The sequence below is a fragment of the Zootermopsis nevadensis genome, unplaced genomic scaffold (assembly GCF_977971745.1).
Source record: "Zootermopsis nevadensis isolate Lab colony 2312 unplaced genomic scaffold, Znev_1.0 Znev_ptg000013l, whole genome shotgun sequence".
NCBI lineage: Eukaryota > Metazoa > Arthropoda > Insecta > Blattodea > Termopsidae > Zootermopsis > Zootermopsis nevadensis.
Window position 1 is genome coordinate 4838225 of NW_028259145.1, and position 17018 is coordinate 4855242.

General features: G+C 41.3%; 2 protein-coding genes across 10 annotated transcripts in view; one reads left to right on the forward strand and one right to left on the reverse strand.

The window, feature by feature from the left end:
- The window catches only part of kcc (solute carrier family 12 member kcc), a 412357-nt gene that overhangs the window by 343238 nt on the left and 52101 nt on the right, over positions 1 to 17018 (forward strand). For all 9 annotated transcript variants that reach the window (XR_015535047.1, XM_087348454.1, XM_087348456.1 and 6 more), the window contains one exon: positions 13703 to 13782. Coding sequence is in view for 8 of the 9 variants with exons in the window: in XM_087348454.1 (XP_087204580.1) it covers positions 13703 to 13782 (80 nt within the window). In the remaining variant the exon portion in view is untranslated. The remainder of the gene's footprint in view (positions 1 to 13702; positions 13783 to 17018) is intronic.
- Positions 8476 to 16833, reverse strand: LOC147873851 (uncharacterized). Its single transcript, XM_087348463.1, has 3 exons — positions 16743 to 16833; positions 15001 to 15145; positions 8476 to 8948 (listed from the first exon to the last, which is right to left on the reverse strand). Exons 2-3 carry the CDS (start codon positions 15134 to 15136, stop codon positions 8728 to 8730), a joined length of 357 nt encoding a protein of 118 aa, XP_087204589.1. The 5' UTR covers positions 15137 to 15145; positions 16743 to 16833; the 3' UTR covers positions 8476 to 8727.

Genomic DNA, 17018 nt, shown 5'->3' on the forward strand with positions numbered 1-17018 from the left:
TAACTAATGAAATTAAAGCACGTATTGTGAATGGTAATAGATGTTACTATGCCTATCAGAATTTAATGAAGTCTAAAATATTGGGGAAGGAACTTAAACTGAGAATCTATAAAGTTCTGATAAGACCAGTAGTCACATATGGATGTGAAGCCTGGACATTAACTAGCTTTGATGAGCAACAACTTAGAATATTTGAACGTAAAATATTACGGAAAATCTATGGTCCAATACAGAATAGTGATGGCTCCTGGAGAATTAGGATGAATCATGAACTAGATTGTATCATACAGGGAGCAGATATAGTGAGGCTAATCAAAAGCAAAAGGTTAGCCTGGCTTGGCAATGTTGCAAGAATGGAAGGAAACAGGGTAACTAGAAGAGTGATGGAATGGAGACCGATGGGAAGAAGGATGAGAGGGAGACCACGGAAACGATGGATAGACGACGTGGAGGAGGATGTGAGGACGATGGGAGTAAGGGGATGGAGAAGAATTGTGAATGATAGGACAGAATGGAAAAAATTCATCGAACAAGCTAAGACCCACACAGGGTTATAACGCTATAAGAAGAAGAAGAAGAAGAAGAAGATTTACACTCCAATATAGTTGCAAACAATTCCACGCGTGCTACATGCCCCATATTATTCTTATTCATTTGGTCACAGTAAAAGAAGTGGACTGTAGATCCTCGACGTCAACTTTGTCAGAATGTAACCATTCGACGCCGAGGTTTCAGGGACTCCTCATTTACGTCATACGCCGTTGTTTGCAGGGACGCATTTCCGTGTACTGACATCGGGTACGACCTCTACACACTCTTACGTCCACTCATGTGAGACACGGACGACACCTAGCGGACGAATGTCAAGTCTCGACTTCATGTGCCCCTCATTTCCCTTCAATTAAACGATACTTTATTGGCGTGTGACGTCAGACTGAAACCGACTACACGTGTGGATCTTTCTTTGGACCGGAGTGTGACCCCCCCCCCCCCCCCCTTGCAAAGTCCTATGAAGGCCGGAGGTGTAATCGAATCCTGTAATTTCTTACACTTCAATGAACAGTGGCTGACAACCCTCTGTTTCGTATTCCGGAATTCCCGGCCAAGGGACTGGCTATTCTGACTGAAGTTTTTCGCAGTCCCTCCCAAGAGATGCAGGAAAAGTACCTTGAATTATAGTACTATCGCTTCCCGACTCATCATTTCCAATTCATTAATCATATTGTCTGAGTTGATGACAGCGTCGTTAAATAAACCATGAATACAAGGCACGGACCGGTAAAACGTGGGACAATGTTTAAAATCGGTTTCTGTGTGTACCAGAGAGTAGACCTACAGTACAACAACAACGATACAAAAACTATTATTACCGCTAATAATGATGATGATGATGATGATGATGCCAGTATCACCAACAGTCTTAAATATGTTCATTTACGATTTATTAATTCACTCTTTAAGTGACGCTGTGGTCGAAGAGACCCCACAGTCGTCCGCAGTTCGTCAGAGGACCAAGTCTGCTGCATTTTTGCTGTTATAATTATGACATCGTTCTAACTTTTGTTGGGTCATTTGTTTAGAATTTATAACTGAAACAACTTTACTGTGTGTGACCGTACATGTGTCCGTCCCTCCAGCCTCCTCCTAAAGTACTTAATGACCCCAGAAATTTGTTGAGTGAATGTAATTTGAGCCTACGACTTCTTGGTGCTTTTTATTTTCATACCAGTCCTACCAGTGCCTTGACATTTCTCAATAGCTCATTTCTATATTATCCTTCTGCCAACATCCTAATTTTTAAAGTAGGTCACTTTCAAAATTCTGTAATTATTTCATGTTTCACAATCCGATTTACATATTTAGTCTGCTGCGTCACGTAACGCTGATAAAAGAAAGTGGAACAAAGTAAACTTGTCTCCTTGGCTTGGTTAAATTTAGGATTCTGAAATGTAGGTTTTGGTAGATTCGTTTACACATTAGAACCAGACATGCCAAGTTACTGTGATACATTCTGCGTAGGTTAGGTTGACTTCGGTTTTGTATTGTTTTAAATGGGAAACTTGTTATTATCTGCCACTTCTCTCTTTCATCTACCTGTGTTTTCTTCTTGTCCTTCGGAACTTAGTTTATTTTATAGTAAGACTTGAGGTTCTCACAGCGGTGAGTATGAAGATATCCGTCTTCTGGGTTATTGCGCTGTGTAGTCTGGTCGAACATCGACCAGACTACACAGCGCAACAACCCAGAAGACAGAAATCTTCATACTCATCGCCCTGATGACGGAGGCAGTATGACCTCTGAAACGTTGGTTAACATCGACCAGACTACACAGCGCAATAACCCAGAAGACGGATATCTTCTTAGTTTATTTTGTTTCATTACTTGAATTTTAAGATCATAATTTTTTATGCCTTACATAAATCACATTTGGATTTTGCATAATTTCTAACCTATCTTCAAGCAGTGCGTAGTTAAACTGCAGGCCTGTGTTGTTCATAAGAAAGATATTGCGGCACTGTTATCTTGCAATTAATTCTTCAAAGTGACAGAAGACCTTTGTCTTCCGTAGTTCGCTGGCGAACATGAGTTCAGTTCCAGGATCAGCATCAGCGTGTATTGGACTGTACACAAATTTACATCTCTGGGGTCTGGATGCTGTGTGACTGCAGTAGTGAGAAGGGGGGGTCCCTCCTCCTCCTCCTCCTCTGACACCCCCTGGGCCCCACGGTACAAAGAGTTCATTAGCAGACTCAGAAGTCTGTACTCCACCCCCGCCTAAGGTGTAATCATCGACGTAGGGTGCGTATGTCTGCAGAGCGTGGAGTTTTGAAAATTGGCACTGAAGAATTTCTTTGAAAGTGATCCAGTCTCCCCTTTTAAACAATAGTCGAAAGGGGGGGAGGAGGTTTTCAGTTCTATATGTCGTTGGTTCACTTCGCCCACGCCCCTGAAAAAGAGTGTACTCAAAACACAGCCAAGTAAAATTGAAAATAAAACAATTTACTGTCTTAAGACAAATTATAATACATACACGTTACACGGGGTCATTGATTACCCTACTACAAACAAGGAAACTCTCAAACAAAACATATAAGAACCAAAAAACTTCCCACGACTCGGCCTTAACCACCCCGAGGGACCAAGAAAAACCGAAAAACACGGTGGTTGCCCCGTTCACCAACACAACAAATTAATACCTCTCCGGACGGGTAACCATAACGCGGACATAAATACAAACCAAGGTCACCTCGAAGGAGGTGCCCAACCGGAGAGAACGTTGCCGACCGAATCCGTAGCTACAGCCCGAGTGGGCGTCCGTGTGGTGGCGAGAAGAGGTCAACCCAAATCAAACCCCCCCCCCCCCCCCATCTAAACCGGCCTAACCTCTTTAGAAGTTTCGCCGTCACAACATCAGAGCCGAGTGTTTCAAGTTCACGAGTTATGGAATTACGTGGATTAAAATGGGCAAGTCTTGGAAAGAATTTTGTCCTAATTTTGTTCAAACGCGTCCGTGTTCACGCAGAAGCTAGCTCATATTAATTATCATTTTGTAAAAAAAAAAAAAATTCTGGCATATTGCATCTATGTGCGATAATATACGGAGAAGTTGGCAGACTCGGAGATGATATTGAGAGGAAAAAATGTTTCGTCAAAATGGACGAAATCCCATTCGTGGTGGTTAGGGAGTCGTTTACTTGTTTTGTGATAGTTTTTATTTCTTTATGAGAACATGTGAATGTGTCTCATTCTTTATCGCAATTGTTTTATTATAAAGGTATTTTTTTCATTTTGTTCTTTGAGTTTTTTTATTCGTGTAATTCATTGGATTTTAAGGTATCTTCATTTGTATGTAATTATTTTTTCTCTGCTTTATCTGGGTTTCAAGTATGTTAATTTCGTGGGGGATAATTTCAGTTTGTAATATCTAGCGAATTGATTTTACTGGATTATTTTTGCACTATAAATTCTGACGAGAGTTTAATGTTAAAATCGATTAAAGTTTCGTGAATTTGAGTGTTCCATATATAGCTCATCATTAAAATGTCATCAACATACGTGAAGTATTGAGGTATGTGGTGAACATTTAGTAAATCGCGTATGTTATTTTGTTGAAGGAATTGTAGTTCAATTTAAGAGAATACTGCTGATGTGGGGGAGGGGGACGATGACAAGATAATTCATTTGTAGAAAACATTGTTAAATTAAAAATAGTTCTTTTCAATAATTATGTAAATCTAGTTTTGTATTTATATTTGTGATGCTTAATTTTAGGCTAGTCTCCTCTACCCGATATGTCTTGTGCGATACTTGAATAAAGCCAGCATTTCTAGTACTTTACTAGAATATGAAAACTATTAAATGTGACCCACGGAAATCGCTTCCTGTGATCAATTAATCAGTTTTAAGTTGCTGTAATCCGATTCAGTCCCGCTCTAAATTTCGTTAATGTGACTTAATCTGATTGCTAATCCATTGTGCGCGGATAGCTTCCCCCGGAGTCTCCCTGACGAAGCCAACGGATTCATCGCGCTCTACTAACCTAACCAATCCTTCAGGTATTACAGCTTGTCCCACCCAAATATGAAGATATATTCCCTTACTCTAGTTACCTTCTCAGAACTTCTCTCATCTTACCTGACGCCATTTCACTTATCTAAACTTAACATTTTGCTGCCAGTTATCGCGGGAAATTTACCCCGAAATTCTTACGACTTTCATCAAGAATTTTCCTCACACTGCTTCAAGGTATCTAACGTTTCGTCAATGTAATCAGACCCACTAAGACCTAACCTAACCTAACCTAACCTAACCTTACCTAACTTAACCTAACCTAACCTAACCTTACCTAACTTAACCTAACCTAACCTAACCTTACCTAACCTAACCTAACCTAACCTAACCTTACCTAACCTAACCTAACCTAACCTTACCTTACCTAACCTAACCTAACCTAACCTAACATAACATAACGTAATCAACAACCAGCGACAAAAAGAAAGTATTAAATACAGCTATAACTTTAAGATGAAGGCTGAACATCACAATTTGTGCCCGTTCGTATTCTATAATCTACTCGAGAAATCCTCCGTGCAATTCAAAGTTTATCGCCGTGTTTAAAAGAGTCCGCCACTGGGTCGTATCGTGAAGTAGTTCAGCACTATTATTATTATTATTGTTATTATTATTATCTTCACTAAAACGTTTGCCCACAAGCCTCGAATAAACAACAATCTTGGTGCATCTTCCAGTTACATTCCGTGTTCATTGACCACAGCTGAGCGAATTGAGGCACTTCAGAGTCACTTTACAATTCGTTATTCAGAGAACCACTGAACCAGCCAATCAGTCTCGTTGCTAAGATGCCGACAGGTGCTTGCCTAAAAATTAAGAGCCGAGCGTCTGTTTGCCCGCATGTTTCAACTTGTTCCTATTGTGAATAACAAAGGCTGGTTTAATATCGTTTCATCTGCTTTGACTTATTCATCCTATTACAAAACAAAAGAGCATTTTACGTGAAAAGTATGAAAATTAGATTGAATGCTAGTGGCATATTCGATAGTAACCCACTTCGAATCCCACCGTCATGCATTTATCAAAAAACAAGGACCGTGTGATACAGCTATGTTTAAAAGTAGATTCCATGATGCGCCGGCCTCATGTTTTGGACAGAGGAGGCTGTGGGAAGCCTCGAGACGAGGCCGGTAGCTTCGCGTTTCCTGAAGAAGGTCGGTGGGGAAAATGTAATGAAATGTATAGTTAAGTTCGTTGGCAAAGTAACATTCATACAGAATTTTAGTCGGAAATCCCTGAAGAAAGGAGACCACAGTATGTGTCTGTAAAGGTTTAATTGAAGAGTGAAATTATAAAAATAATTTGTACACACCCTGTAGATATTTTTTCTATATAAAAGAAAATTTGTGTTTCGTTCGTCGGCATGTCCTTGATCCCCGTGTTTTCTACTCTCTTTGTACTCTTCATTCTTTGTGTCTCTTTCTTTCTTCCTTTATTTCTCCCTCCAATCTTTATTTTGTTTCGTCTTTTCTCCCTCATTTCATTCTCTTTACCTCATCCGTAGCTTTTTCATTACTGCAGTTCTTTCTCGTACCTGCTTCTTCACATTTTCCATCGTCGTGAGTGGCCCCAAATTGCATCGTTAGTTGTTTAGGTGCCGTTGAAAGCCCTGATACTGAGGCACTGATGGTTTGTCCCCGACTCTGACACTTTATAAAGTTTGCTGCTGAACACTACAGTTCCTATAGTCACAGCACAAAGCAAAATGCGTGTAATTCGCATGATCGCCATATTTTCCGTCTTTAAGATCTTTGAAGTCATAATGTAATTTAATTTCTGGATTCCTTACAAAGTAACGTAGGGACGTGATAGAATATTTGTTGGTTTGTTTGTGTGCTTACTGACTATATTAATAATAAAATATCAGTGTCTGCAATAAATTTACAGTAACACCAATAAGCCCTTCATATCGACACCAAATATATCGTTGTTTTGTTTTAAGTCAATACGTCGTGGAAAGTTGACAAAATTGTATCAGCTGGTATTCAAAGTAAAATTAGTTTAGGGACAGCTTTTTAGTTTATAAACTGTTATCGTGTGTTAATATTTTAATATTTTCCGTCAAATCACAATTTTAATAAGATAATAAAATATAAAATATTTAAAATATCATTTCACGTTCCGCATCGAATGATCGATTTACAAATTGGAACGTCTCTTACGACATGTTTCGATTATATTTAACCGTCCTCAGGTATAAATTAGATTGGTAAATTTAAAACTCGAATTACAGTCATTTACAATGTTATGCAGTTTATTGAAATGTTCTTATCAGATTACTCTTATATATTAGAACGAAGGTATTGTTTTCTATATGGCGTGGTTCATCTGATGTTCAATATTAGTCGGTGAATTCAGTATTAAACCTCGACCCGACACAGTAATACTTCTAGATGTCTTCCGCCAGACACATCATGTCTCTATCAACTCATCACCGACTAATATTGAACATCAGATGAACCACGTCATAAAAACAATACCTTCGTTCTAATATATAAGAGTAATCTGATAAGAACATTTCAATAAACTACATAACATTGTAAATGATTGTAATTCGAGTTTTAAATTTACCAATCTAATTTATACCTGAGGACGGTTAAATATAATCGAAACATGTCGTAAGAGACGTTCCAATTTGTAAATCGATCATTCGATGCGGAGCGTGAAATGATATTTTAAATATTTTATGTTTTATTATCTTATTAAAATTGTGATTTGACGGAAAATATTAAAATATTAACCTAATTCACAATATGACGCAACTATACTACCTTATGTTATCGTGTGGTCTATTTCGAAATGATTGTGTCACAAGATGAATATTTTTAATTAGGTCACATGTAATTTAATATACGTGAAAATAAGATGTTGAAAATGATTGGATCTGAGATAGATTAAATACGTGGGAAGTTAAGGAACTTTCATGCTGAGAAACTTAGTTATCTAAGCTGTTTTCCTAACACAGATATGTGAAAATGAATTTTTGAATCAGGCGTGCGGCTGACGATATGGGACGGTGATTTTAAAATAGGCCTTAAGGAAACGGGTTACTGTAACGTGGATTGAACTGAACTGGCCAAATTCATTGGCGAGTTTTGTGTTGCCTGCTGTGAACCTGGCGGTTGATTGGCTGAATAGTGATATACGAAAATATCCGGTGATATTACATTTAAATGCAGGTAGGACTCGGTTTACGCCGGGGTTACGTTCCTGAGATTTCCGGCGTAAATTGAAGCAAAAATATAATGGGAACATATGTAAATACATTAGGTTCCGTTCCAATATTTTTAGTAATCAACACAAAATACTTGAAAAATGTTTTTTTTTATGAAATTTAAGTATTAAAAATTGTATTATGTTTAAGATAATAATGTTTAAAAAAAGAAAGAAATTTTACTGTTTTAAAAACGATAGAATAGATGTCTGTTTGGTTTTCTTCTTTTATGATAATAAGTTATAGTATGGCTGTAGAACTGTATCAATTCCTGTCTTAACGGTTGAGCTCCGCTCCCAGGTAGGGTCGTTGCTACAGAAGATCTCACATCCCACTGTCCACTGTTAGGACCATTCAGACTTAACCTTTCGGCGTCCTGTTCTCTATACACCAGTGCATGTTTGTCAGTTCACTTGCAGTTCTTAGTCAGTGGTTAATGTAATTTGCTTTTTCTAGTCGCATTTTATATTCTGTTTTTTGTTTAATTATTTAAATTTTAGGCTGTAGTTTATCATTTACTATTATAGTTTATGAAGTCGGGCAGAGTCATGACTCATCACCCCCTCCAATCGTGATCTATGAGAGGCGTAAATTGAAGCGGCGTAAAGCGAGTCCTACCTGTATAACATAAAAGTTGTTTCTCTGACACTAAGTGTGAGACAGCTGCTAATTTAAAATGAAAACTTGTAAAGTAAAATTTTTAATTGATTTTCCATAAAATATGCAGCCTACCTAATGGGCTACGGAACACTTTCTCTCGTTCCTAGAGTCGATTTGCTCTGTCGATCCTCACATCAAAGCACACCTCGCAGTGACTTCAATGACACGAACACTTGGTACTGAGACACGCGGTTTCCTCTAACCTCAACATCGTGTCTCCATTAAATTAGTTCCTTTTTACACTCCGCTTTCATGTTTCACCCTCGGCCCCTCCCCAGGCGTCACAGAATTGCACATCTGAGTGTCGTGGTAATCCGATAAGTTCCTCGTCCTCGCAAGGTACAGTCAGGGAACGGTGCAGGACCCTGTGTGTGAAACTGCAAGCGACTTGCAACGTGTTTCGAATTTGGTCGTCCCCAATAGAAGCCTGTGTAGCCAGTCAGTCGGTAGAACTGTTCATACCGCAGATCGGGGGTTTGTTGTTGGGCTCGTACTTTGGTAACTGCAGAACAGATCAAGAACATACAATTCTTCCTATTGTCCGACCACACTGAAACACATTTAAACGTATTATACAAACGTGTTAATACAGAGTCTGGCTCTAAAAGATCCATTAAAACGTCTACACGACCGCAAGGCACCGTTGCTATTGTCCGTTACGCGGACAATGTTAAAACTAATCGTTAAACAGGGTTATACACACACACACGTAAGTATCCAAGGAAACGTATGTATCACTGATTTATTTATTGTTTTTATTTGTAGTGTTCTGTCTGACGACAGGTCCATATGAACAGGATCCTTCCATCCTTTTCTCGGACTGGGACCTGTTCATATACGTTCTTGGCAGATGATCCAGAAGTGGTTTGCCATTGCCTTCTTCTGTGTGTGAATGGAGTAATTGTTGGGATGCCACGGAGAAACCGGGGAAGCCCCCGGAGGAAAACTCCGTGTTGCCTAGACCACGGCCTTGCCCAACCCAAGTTATAAATTCGGGCACCGCCGGGAATCGAACCCGAGACCCCAGGATTACAAGGCCAGCGTTCTAACCGCTAGACCACCGTGATACACTGATATTAACCATCTTCTTGTCTCCGTGAACTTGATCCATGTATCCGTGCTTTAAATATATCGATGAAGAGGATTTGTGGAGGTCTTCTTGTACGTGGGTCGAACCCGGTGCATCCTACTAGACGACTATTCCTTCCTATTTTGTCTCCTCACGACGAACTGCTCTTCCCAGACACGTGGGTTAAACAGCGACTAATTAATTGTCTCGAGTGTTCAACAGCGCAGGTGGTAAAATCAACTGTGACGCAATCCGAGAACGTACCAGTTGCAATTGGAAAATAAATATGTTACGCTGCACCGAATTCTTAATTTATTATTCACAATCCGCCTGTCTGTAAGTAGGTCGGCTCTAAAAAAGTTCTCGAGAAACTCCGCAAAGACTCGAGATTGTTAACACCATAAAAAGGAAAAAGTTGGAATATTTTGGTTATATCATGAGAAATAGTGATAAATACGGGCTGCTTCAGCTGATAATCCAGAGAAAAGTATTTGGAAAGAGGGGACCTGACAGGCCAAGAATCTCCTGGCTTCACAACCTAAAAACTTGGTTCTCGATGTCCACTGGAGGGCTCAAATCGCTATGCTGATCGCCAACATCCGGAAAGGATAGGCACTTTAAGAAGAAGTAGGTAGGTCGGCTCTAACTCTGACTCTTAACGCGTGAAACAGGTGATGGCAGTTATTCTCAGTGGGTGGCAAACGTGATTTAAACTCGTCATCTGGACGGAGGGCAGCTTAAGCGGCTATGATGTGACAGGCATGCTTCGGAAACGTCGTGTATGCCGTCCGCTTGAATGATCAGGAAATTGAAATATAACATTAAGATGGTGTAAAGAGAATGTGCTCTATGCACCAAGGAAGTAAAAGCAAGGATAGCCATGGCCAAGGCAGCTTTCGTCAAGAAGAGGATACTTCTCAGTAGCAAGTTTGGCTTGGAGATGAAGAAGAGACTAGTGAAGTGTTACGTATGGAGCAGAGACTTGGACACTCAGGAAGAAGGAACAGAAATACCTGGAGAGTTTTGAAATGTGATGTTGGAGATGAATAGAGAAGATCAGGTGGACGGATCGAGTGACCAACGAAGAAGTATTGAGGAGAGTCAACGAGCAAAGAAACATTCTGCAGGCTATTACACGAAGGAAAGTTAACTGGCTGGGACATATTATGAGAAGGAATGGATTAATGAGTGATATCACCGAAGGCCAGGTTGAAGGAAAGAGAGGACTAGGAAGAAGATTGATACAACTAACCGACGACCTTAAACAAGGAAAGAAGATGACGTTCCAGGAATTAAAACGAGAAGCTGAGGATAGGGAAAACTGGAGAGCTCTTTTTGGGCAGAGCAATGGACCTGTCGTAAGACAGAACACTGAATAAAAATAATAAAGAGAATGTGTTGTGAAGATGGCAGATGGAAGGTACCTTCTGTTCATCGATGGTTATTGATACATCCCGGTGTTGAATCTCCGGGTTCTTCTGCCAGATAATTAATTTGGTTAAACTCGCAGGCCGCACGTGGGTTGCGGGTCTTATTTTGAATATTAATTTTGCTGGTGTAGCATGCAGTGTAATTAGCCAGCTTCATTCCTTAGCTTTGCTGCAGCCCATCTGGAAATGAAACCTTGGTGATTTGATTCCCCGAGCTCTGTGTTATAAACGATGTTTCTGTAAATGTAGTATTGGGTACTGGGAAATGAGGTTTCATTCATGCGCGTGTGCTGAAACTGTAGTGTGGATTACAGAGCACTGTTTCCGGATAATTAAAGAGCCCGCGTTAGACAGGCAGCCTCCAGCTGAGCAGAAATTTCTCTCTGCTCGTTTTTCCAAAACAGGCCAAGATGATTTTTGCAAAACTGAGCGAATTTGCACGGCTCGATCTCTTAGTCGTTCTTTGCACGAAATGATGGCAAGTATCTCTGAAACAGTTTAACGTATTTTGCCACGAGCATTTGCAGTAAACTTTGTTGTTGTTGTTGTTGTTGTTTCGAATTTAATTTGTATTAAGATTTCTGTCTTCTGGGTTGTTGCGCTGTGTAGTCTGGTCGATGTTAACTAACGTTTCAGAGGTCATACTGCCTCCATCATCAGGGCGATGAGTATGAAGATTTCTGTCTTCTGGGTTGTTACGCTGTGTGATCTTGTAGATGTTTACCGACGTTTCAGAGGTCATACTGCCTCCGTCATCAGAGTATGAAGATTTCCGTCTTCTGGGTTGTTGCGCTGTGTAGTCTGGTCGATGTTAACTAACGTTTCAGAGGTCATACTGAATCCGTCATCAGAGTATGAAGATTTCCGTCTTCTGGGTTGTTGCGCTGTGTAGTCTGGTCGATGTTAACTAACGTTTCAGAGGTCATACTGCCGCCGTCATCAGAGTATGAAGATTTCTGTCTTCTGGGTTGTTGCGCTGTGTAGTCTGGTCGATGTTAACCAACGTTTCAGAGGTCATACTGCCTCCGTCATCAGAGTATGAAGATTTCTGTCTTCTTTGCTGTTGCACTGTGTAGTCTGGTCGATGTTTACCAACGTTTCAGAGGTCATACTGCCTCCGTCATCAGAGTATGAAGATTTCTGTCTTCTGGGTTGTTGCGCTGTGTAGTCTGGTCGATGTTTACCAACGTTTCAGAGGTCATACTGCCTCCGAATCGCCCTGATGACGGAGGCAGTATGACCTCTGAAACGTTAGTTAACATCGACCAGACTACACAGCGCAACAACCCAGAAGACAGAAATCTTCATACTCTGATGACGGAGGCAGTATGACCTCTGAAACGTTGGTAAACATCGACCAGACTACACAGCGCAACAACCCAGAAGACAGAAATCTTCATACTCACCGCTGTGAAAACCTCAAATCTTACTTAATGTGTATTCGTATCGGTCCAGCACAACACAAGTTTGCATGAAGATCAAATTGTACATTTCTGAGAAATCATTTATCGTTATTTCTTATTAAGATCTAAAATATTGTATGAAAGATCTTTTTCAAGGGGTGAATATTTAACGAAATACAAGAAGTATAACCTGTTTGCATTTCATGCAGTACTGTATCTACATTTTTATTGTCCTTGCATTTGTGAATTTGTACGTGCACTAACAGATACCAGTGGGCAACTGCCCTTTTGATTTACAATTAACATTAAACAGAGAACCGATCGAATGTATAGGTTTTCATTTGTATCTCTAAAGAAACCGGTTACCTTCCACTTGTGGCAATAATAACTTATGACAATTTTTAGTCAAACGTACGAGCGGGTTTTTTTAAAGACAGTAATGGAAAATGGTCCAGCATCTCTTAACTGACTTCCCATGGCAATGGTTATAATTATTTAAGCGAAACACACACAGTCATAAACATTATCCCATATGGCCGACCCTTCATTAACAGTGTTACCATGGCAATGATGTTACTGATTTATGCACTTATGGACACACGCACGGTCATAAACGTTTCCCTGTTAATACGACAAGCTCGGAGAAGTGCATTCCGCACCGGAATGCACATAATATCCTCACGCGCTCAATAAAATCTTCTCAGGCAATCAACCGCGTTAACTTGTTACCGTAGTAAACCGACGTTTCGGGAACCAACTCTGTCCCCATCATCAGGGTTTTCCCGAAACGTCTGTTTACTACGGTAACCAGTTAACGCGGCTGATTGACTGAGAAGATTTTATTGATTGTACTGGCCGCGAAAGTCTCAAATCCTATATCCTCACGCGTTCTTTGCAAACTGCATTTAGAAGTATTAAATCAGCCATGTTCGATCTTTCTCACTATGGCCGCCAGATCGCAACACCTCAGTGATCACCTCACGACTTTCCTCGTCCGTCATTTTGTTATCACCGTTCGTAGGGTATTCAAAAGTACTACATCTAGGCCGTGCAGAATGGCACAACCTCCACATCGAGTTTTATCGAAATCCGTCCAGTGGTTCTCGAGTTCAATCGACCTGACAGACACGACCAACCCATAACGCGTTCTCGCTGTGCACTTCGTTCAAAAAACGCATAATAACACTCCAGGGCGGTGCGTATCTTAAACCGCGCAGCCTCTAATTTGCCTGTAATTACCAAAACTGCTCCTAAAGGCTCGTAAACAGGTACCGGAAATCTGAAAATAGCTATGGTAATATCGCATATGTGTGTGGAAGTAATGATAGTTTCATGTTTGTTTTTGTTTTTTCAGGAGATGGCACCGATGACCAGCCATTTGTCACGGATCGGGAGAAGGTGTCTGGGTACGAGACGAACCTATACTTGTACTCGGTGAGTTTTACGATGAACTTGCCGAAGTCTTGGAGGTTATGTTGACTTGGGCATGTCGCTTTGATCGGGTATACAGTGCACACTGGAAGAAACGTAGCCTTGGAAGACTGAGAAGGAGATGTAAGGACATCTTTGAAACAGGTCTTGGTGAAATGGGCAGTACAGGTGGGACGTGGGTGGAAAGAGTTGCGAATCGTGTCCAGGGACGGACTTTCATAGTTCTGGTCTTGAACCTTCGGGTTCTGCTACCACAGTTTTAGTTACATACGAGGTGCGATCGGAAAGTTTCAAGACTTCGCCTATAAAAACCCGTACACTTATCTCAGGTATTAAATTCATCCATCACCCTCGAAGTAGTTCCCCTGGGAGTGAACACAACGATCCCAGCGCCGCTGCCAAGCCTGGAAGCATCCCTGGAAATCTTTCTTTGTCAGCCTGTCAAGCACCATCTGCGATTCTGCCTGAATCTCTTCTATCGTCTCAAATCTCCTTCCCTTTAGCTGAATTTTCATCTTTGGGAAGAGGAAGAAGTCACACGGAGCTTAGAAAGGAAGTTGGGGTCGGTTCTCACAAGATCTTTGAGCTCCTGACAAACGAGAAGTCAGTCGATTCTGCTTCTGGTCCTCAGACAGGATGCGTCGCATGTGGAGTTCTTCCTTTAGAATCAGCTGACAGGTCCCATAGCCTATCCCAACAATGTCGCACAAGTCGTTGATGGTACGACGTCGATCTTCGTGAATGGCCTGCCGAATTTTCGTAACATTTTCGGGCGTTGTGCTCGAAGATGGTCGCCCAGAACGCTCGTCATCATCGACAGAGGTTCGGCCATTTTTAAAACGTGAATGCCACACAGAAGTTTGTGCACGACCCATTGCGGACTCCCCAAATGCTTGCTTTAGCATTTCATAGGTTTCCGTAGCCGTTTTGGCGAGTCTTTGGCAAAATTTGATGCACACGCCATTCCGAAATCGCAGGAGGGTCGGTGTAATGCACTACCAAAACGCCCGTAACTAAGAAACAAATGCTAATTCGATGATGCCGGCTGGCACACTGATTCACTGTGAATGTAGGCCGCACCCCCTAGCGGCAGAAGCTCGTACTACATCCGGTTCGCCCTCTATTGACACAGTCTGGAAACTTTCAGATCGCACCTCGTACAGCACCAACAATGAACTGAATGAATAACACCAAATTTTTCGTAGTTCATCCGTTGCTTACCAGTCGATGTCGGAAGATGTTTTCTGTTGGTGTGAAACTTCACCCACGCTCTACAAGAAGTTGGCCGGCCACCCGATCCCTCTTGCTTGTGCCCTGACGAACCATCTTCTGTCCATTTTCCTCCAACTATATTCATTCTTGTGTGCTGAAGACAACACAAATAAATTGGTGTTAAACCTAACCTTATCGCAGTAGAGTCCTGCCTTCGGTTATATGACATTTCGTGCCGTACAGTAATATCTTAAACGATAAAGTAGGAATGATATATTCCTTTATCCTACCGTCCTTCTATCTCGTTTACGTCGAATAATCTGGATTCTTCTGTAAATATATAAGGGCATGCAGGATCAGTGGACCATACTTTGCCTCCTCCCAGAAAAGGCTAAAATAGCACCGAAGATCTACGTCGTTTGTTTGCTGGAGACGAAGCTCATCCACGGCACGAATCCGGCTGGGGAATTTTGAAACCATCAGGTCAGAAGCAAACGAGGAACTCAAAAATCTTAGCTACCGTCTGTCAGTAGCGCGGAAAATAATAGGAAATTTTTCGGCGTACCGACGGCCTTGAAGTACGTGTCTTGCTGCATTCAGTAATTAAAACGATCACCAGGATCCAATCTTAATTCGTACGTAATGAAGTCATAGACAGTTGAAGGACTCGGACCAGATCGCTGTCATTGCAAAGTGAACAACGGGCAACAAACAGCAGGAATATGCGAGATTTGTACGTGAATTTTTTTCGTACTGGGAATCCAGACTAAATACGAAGTTAAATAATTTCAAGAATTTTATCGTCGCCCTCTTCATTATGTGGTTCATCAGCTCCCAGTGCCCCCCCCCCTTTTCAATCGCGTCTGTCGCACTAATCTTTGCGCATTTCGATTTCCACAGACTTTTATTTTCCTCGTGTTAATATAAATGCGAAGAAACTCACTGTCAGTTTAAATAGAGCGACCGCAAATCGGCCAGAACCATCTGGTTCGTTGACTGCACAAAAACGGTGCCAATTCTCGACCTACGCAAGTGTTTTCCTTTGCCTCAGACCCATTTCCTTCCAGCTGAGCGTCTGACCGGACGCCACGTGTGCCGGTGACCTTCGAACTTTGAAGCGCACAGGCAAAATGACGAGTTAGGAAGCTTGTGTCCAGCTTAAGAGGGGAAGTGAACAGAATTTGAGAGGATTTTAAAGCAAGTGCTAAGGAGCTATGTTACCTACTGTTAAGAGAAAGTGACAGATCACTGGGAAAAATACATAACAAGGAACTTGTTAATTTGTATTCCTCGCCTGTTATCATCATCAGGATGATTAAATCAGGACGAGATGAATCGAACTTCATCTGGCATAGGAGGAAAATTACATAACGTTTTGGCTGGAAGTGTCCAGGCTGTGGAATATTTAGGCATAGGTGGAAGGATAATATTAAAATAGATCTTGGGGGAACTGAGTTTGATGATTGAGGTGCGCCATGATGTGGTCTGGTCGCTGCCTTATGTGATCACGGTGATGAGCATTCGGGTTACATAAACGTAGGGAATTTCTTGGCTCGCTGAGCAACTACCATCAGCTCAAGGAAGACAGTGCCATGCATTCGTTTGGTTTAATAAGTTATTACGAAGCCCTGACAACGTACACCTGCAAAATTTATTTACTGTCCAGTGAAATTATAGAATGTTTCGTGTGGCGAAATGAAAAATATGGGAGACGCCTTGTCTTGTCATATATTTGAAGGTACTATACTCACATTCGACTAGAGATACTGAGGAAGACCACTAAAACGTCACTCAGGATAGCCGATGTCCCACCCGAACACCTCTCGAATACAAAGAGTGTTCACAAGTCACACCCTAGGATGGATACGCTTATGCTCGTTGCTTCGACACAGGCATCCAACAGAACGAGTAATGGCGGACGAACTTTCTAGTCCTCCAGAGCGACAATAGGATGTGACAAGAAGTCAGTGCTCATTGTACAAATCAGTCCCGAGACCGCTGAGTCTTCCTGCTTTAATAAGTTATAC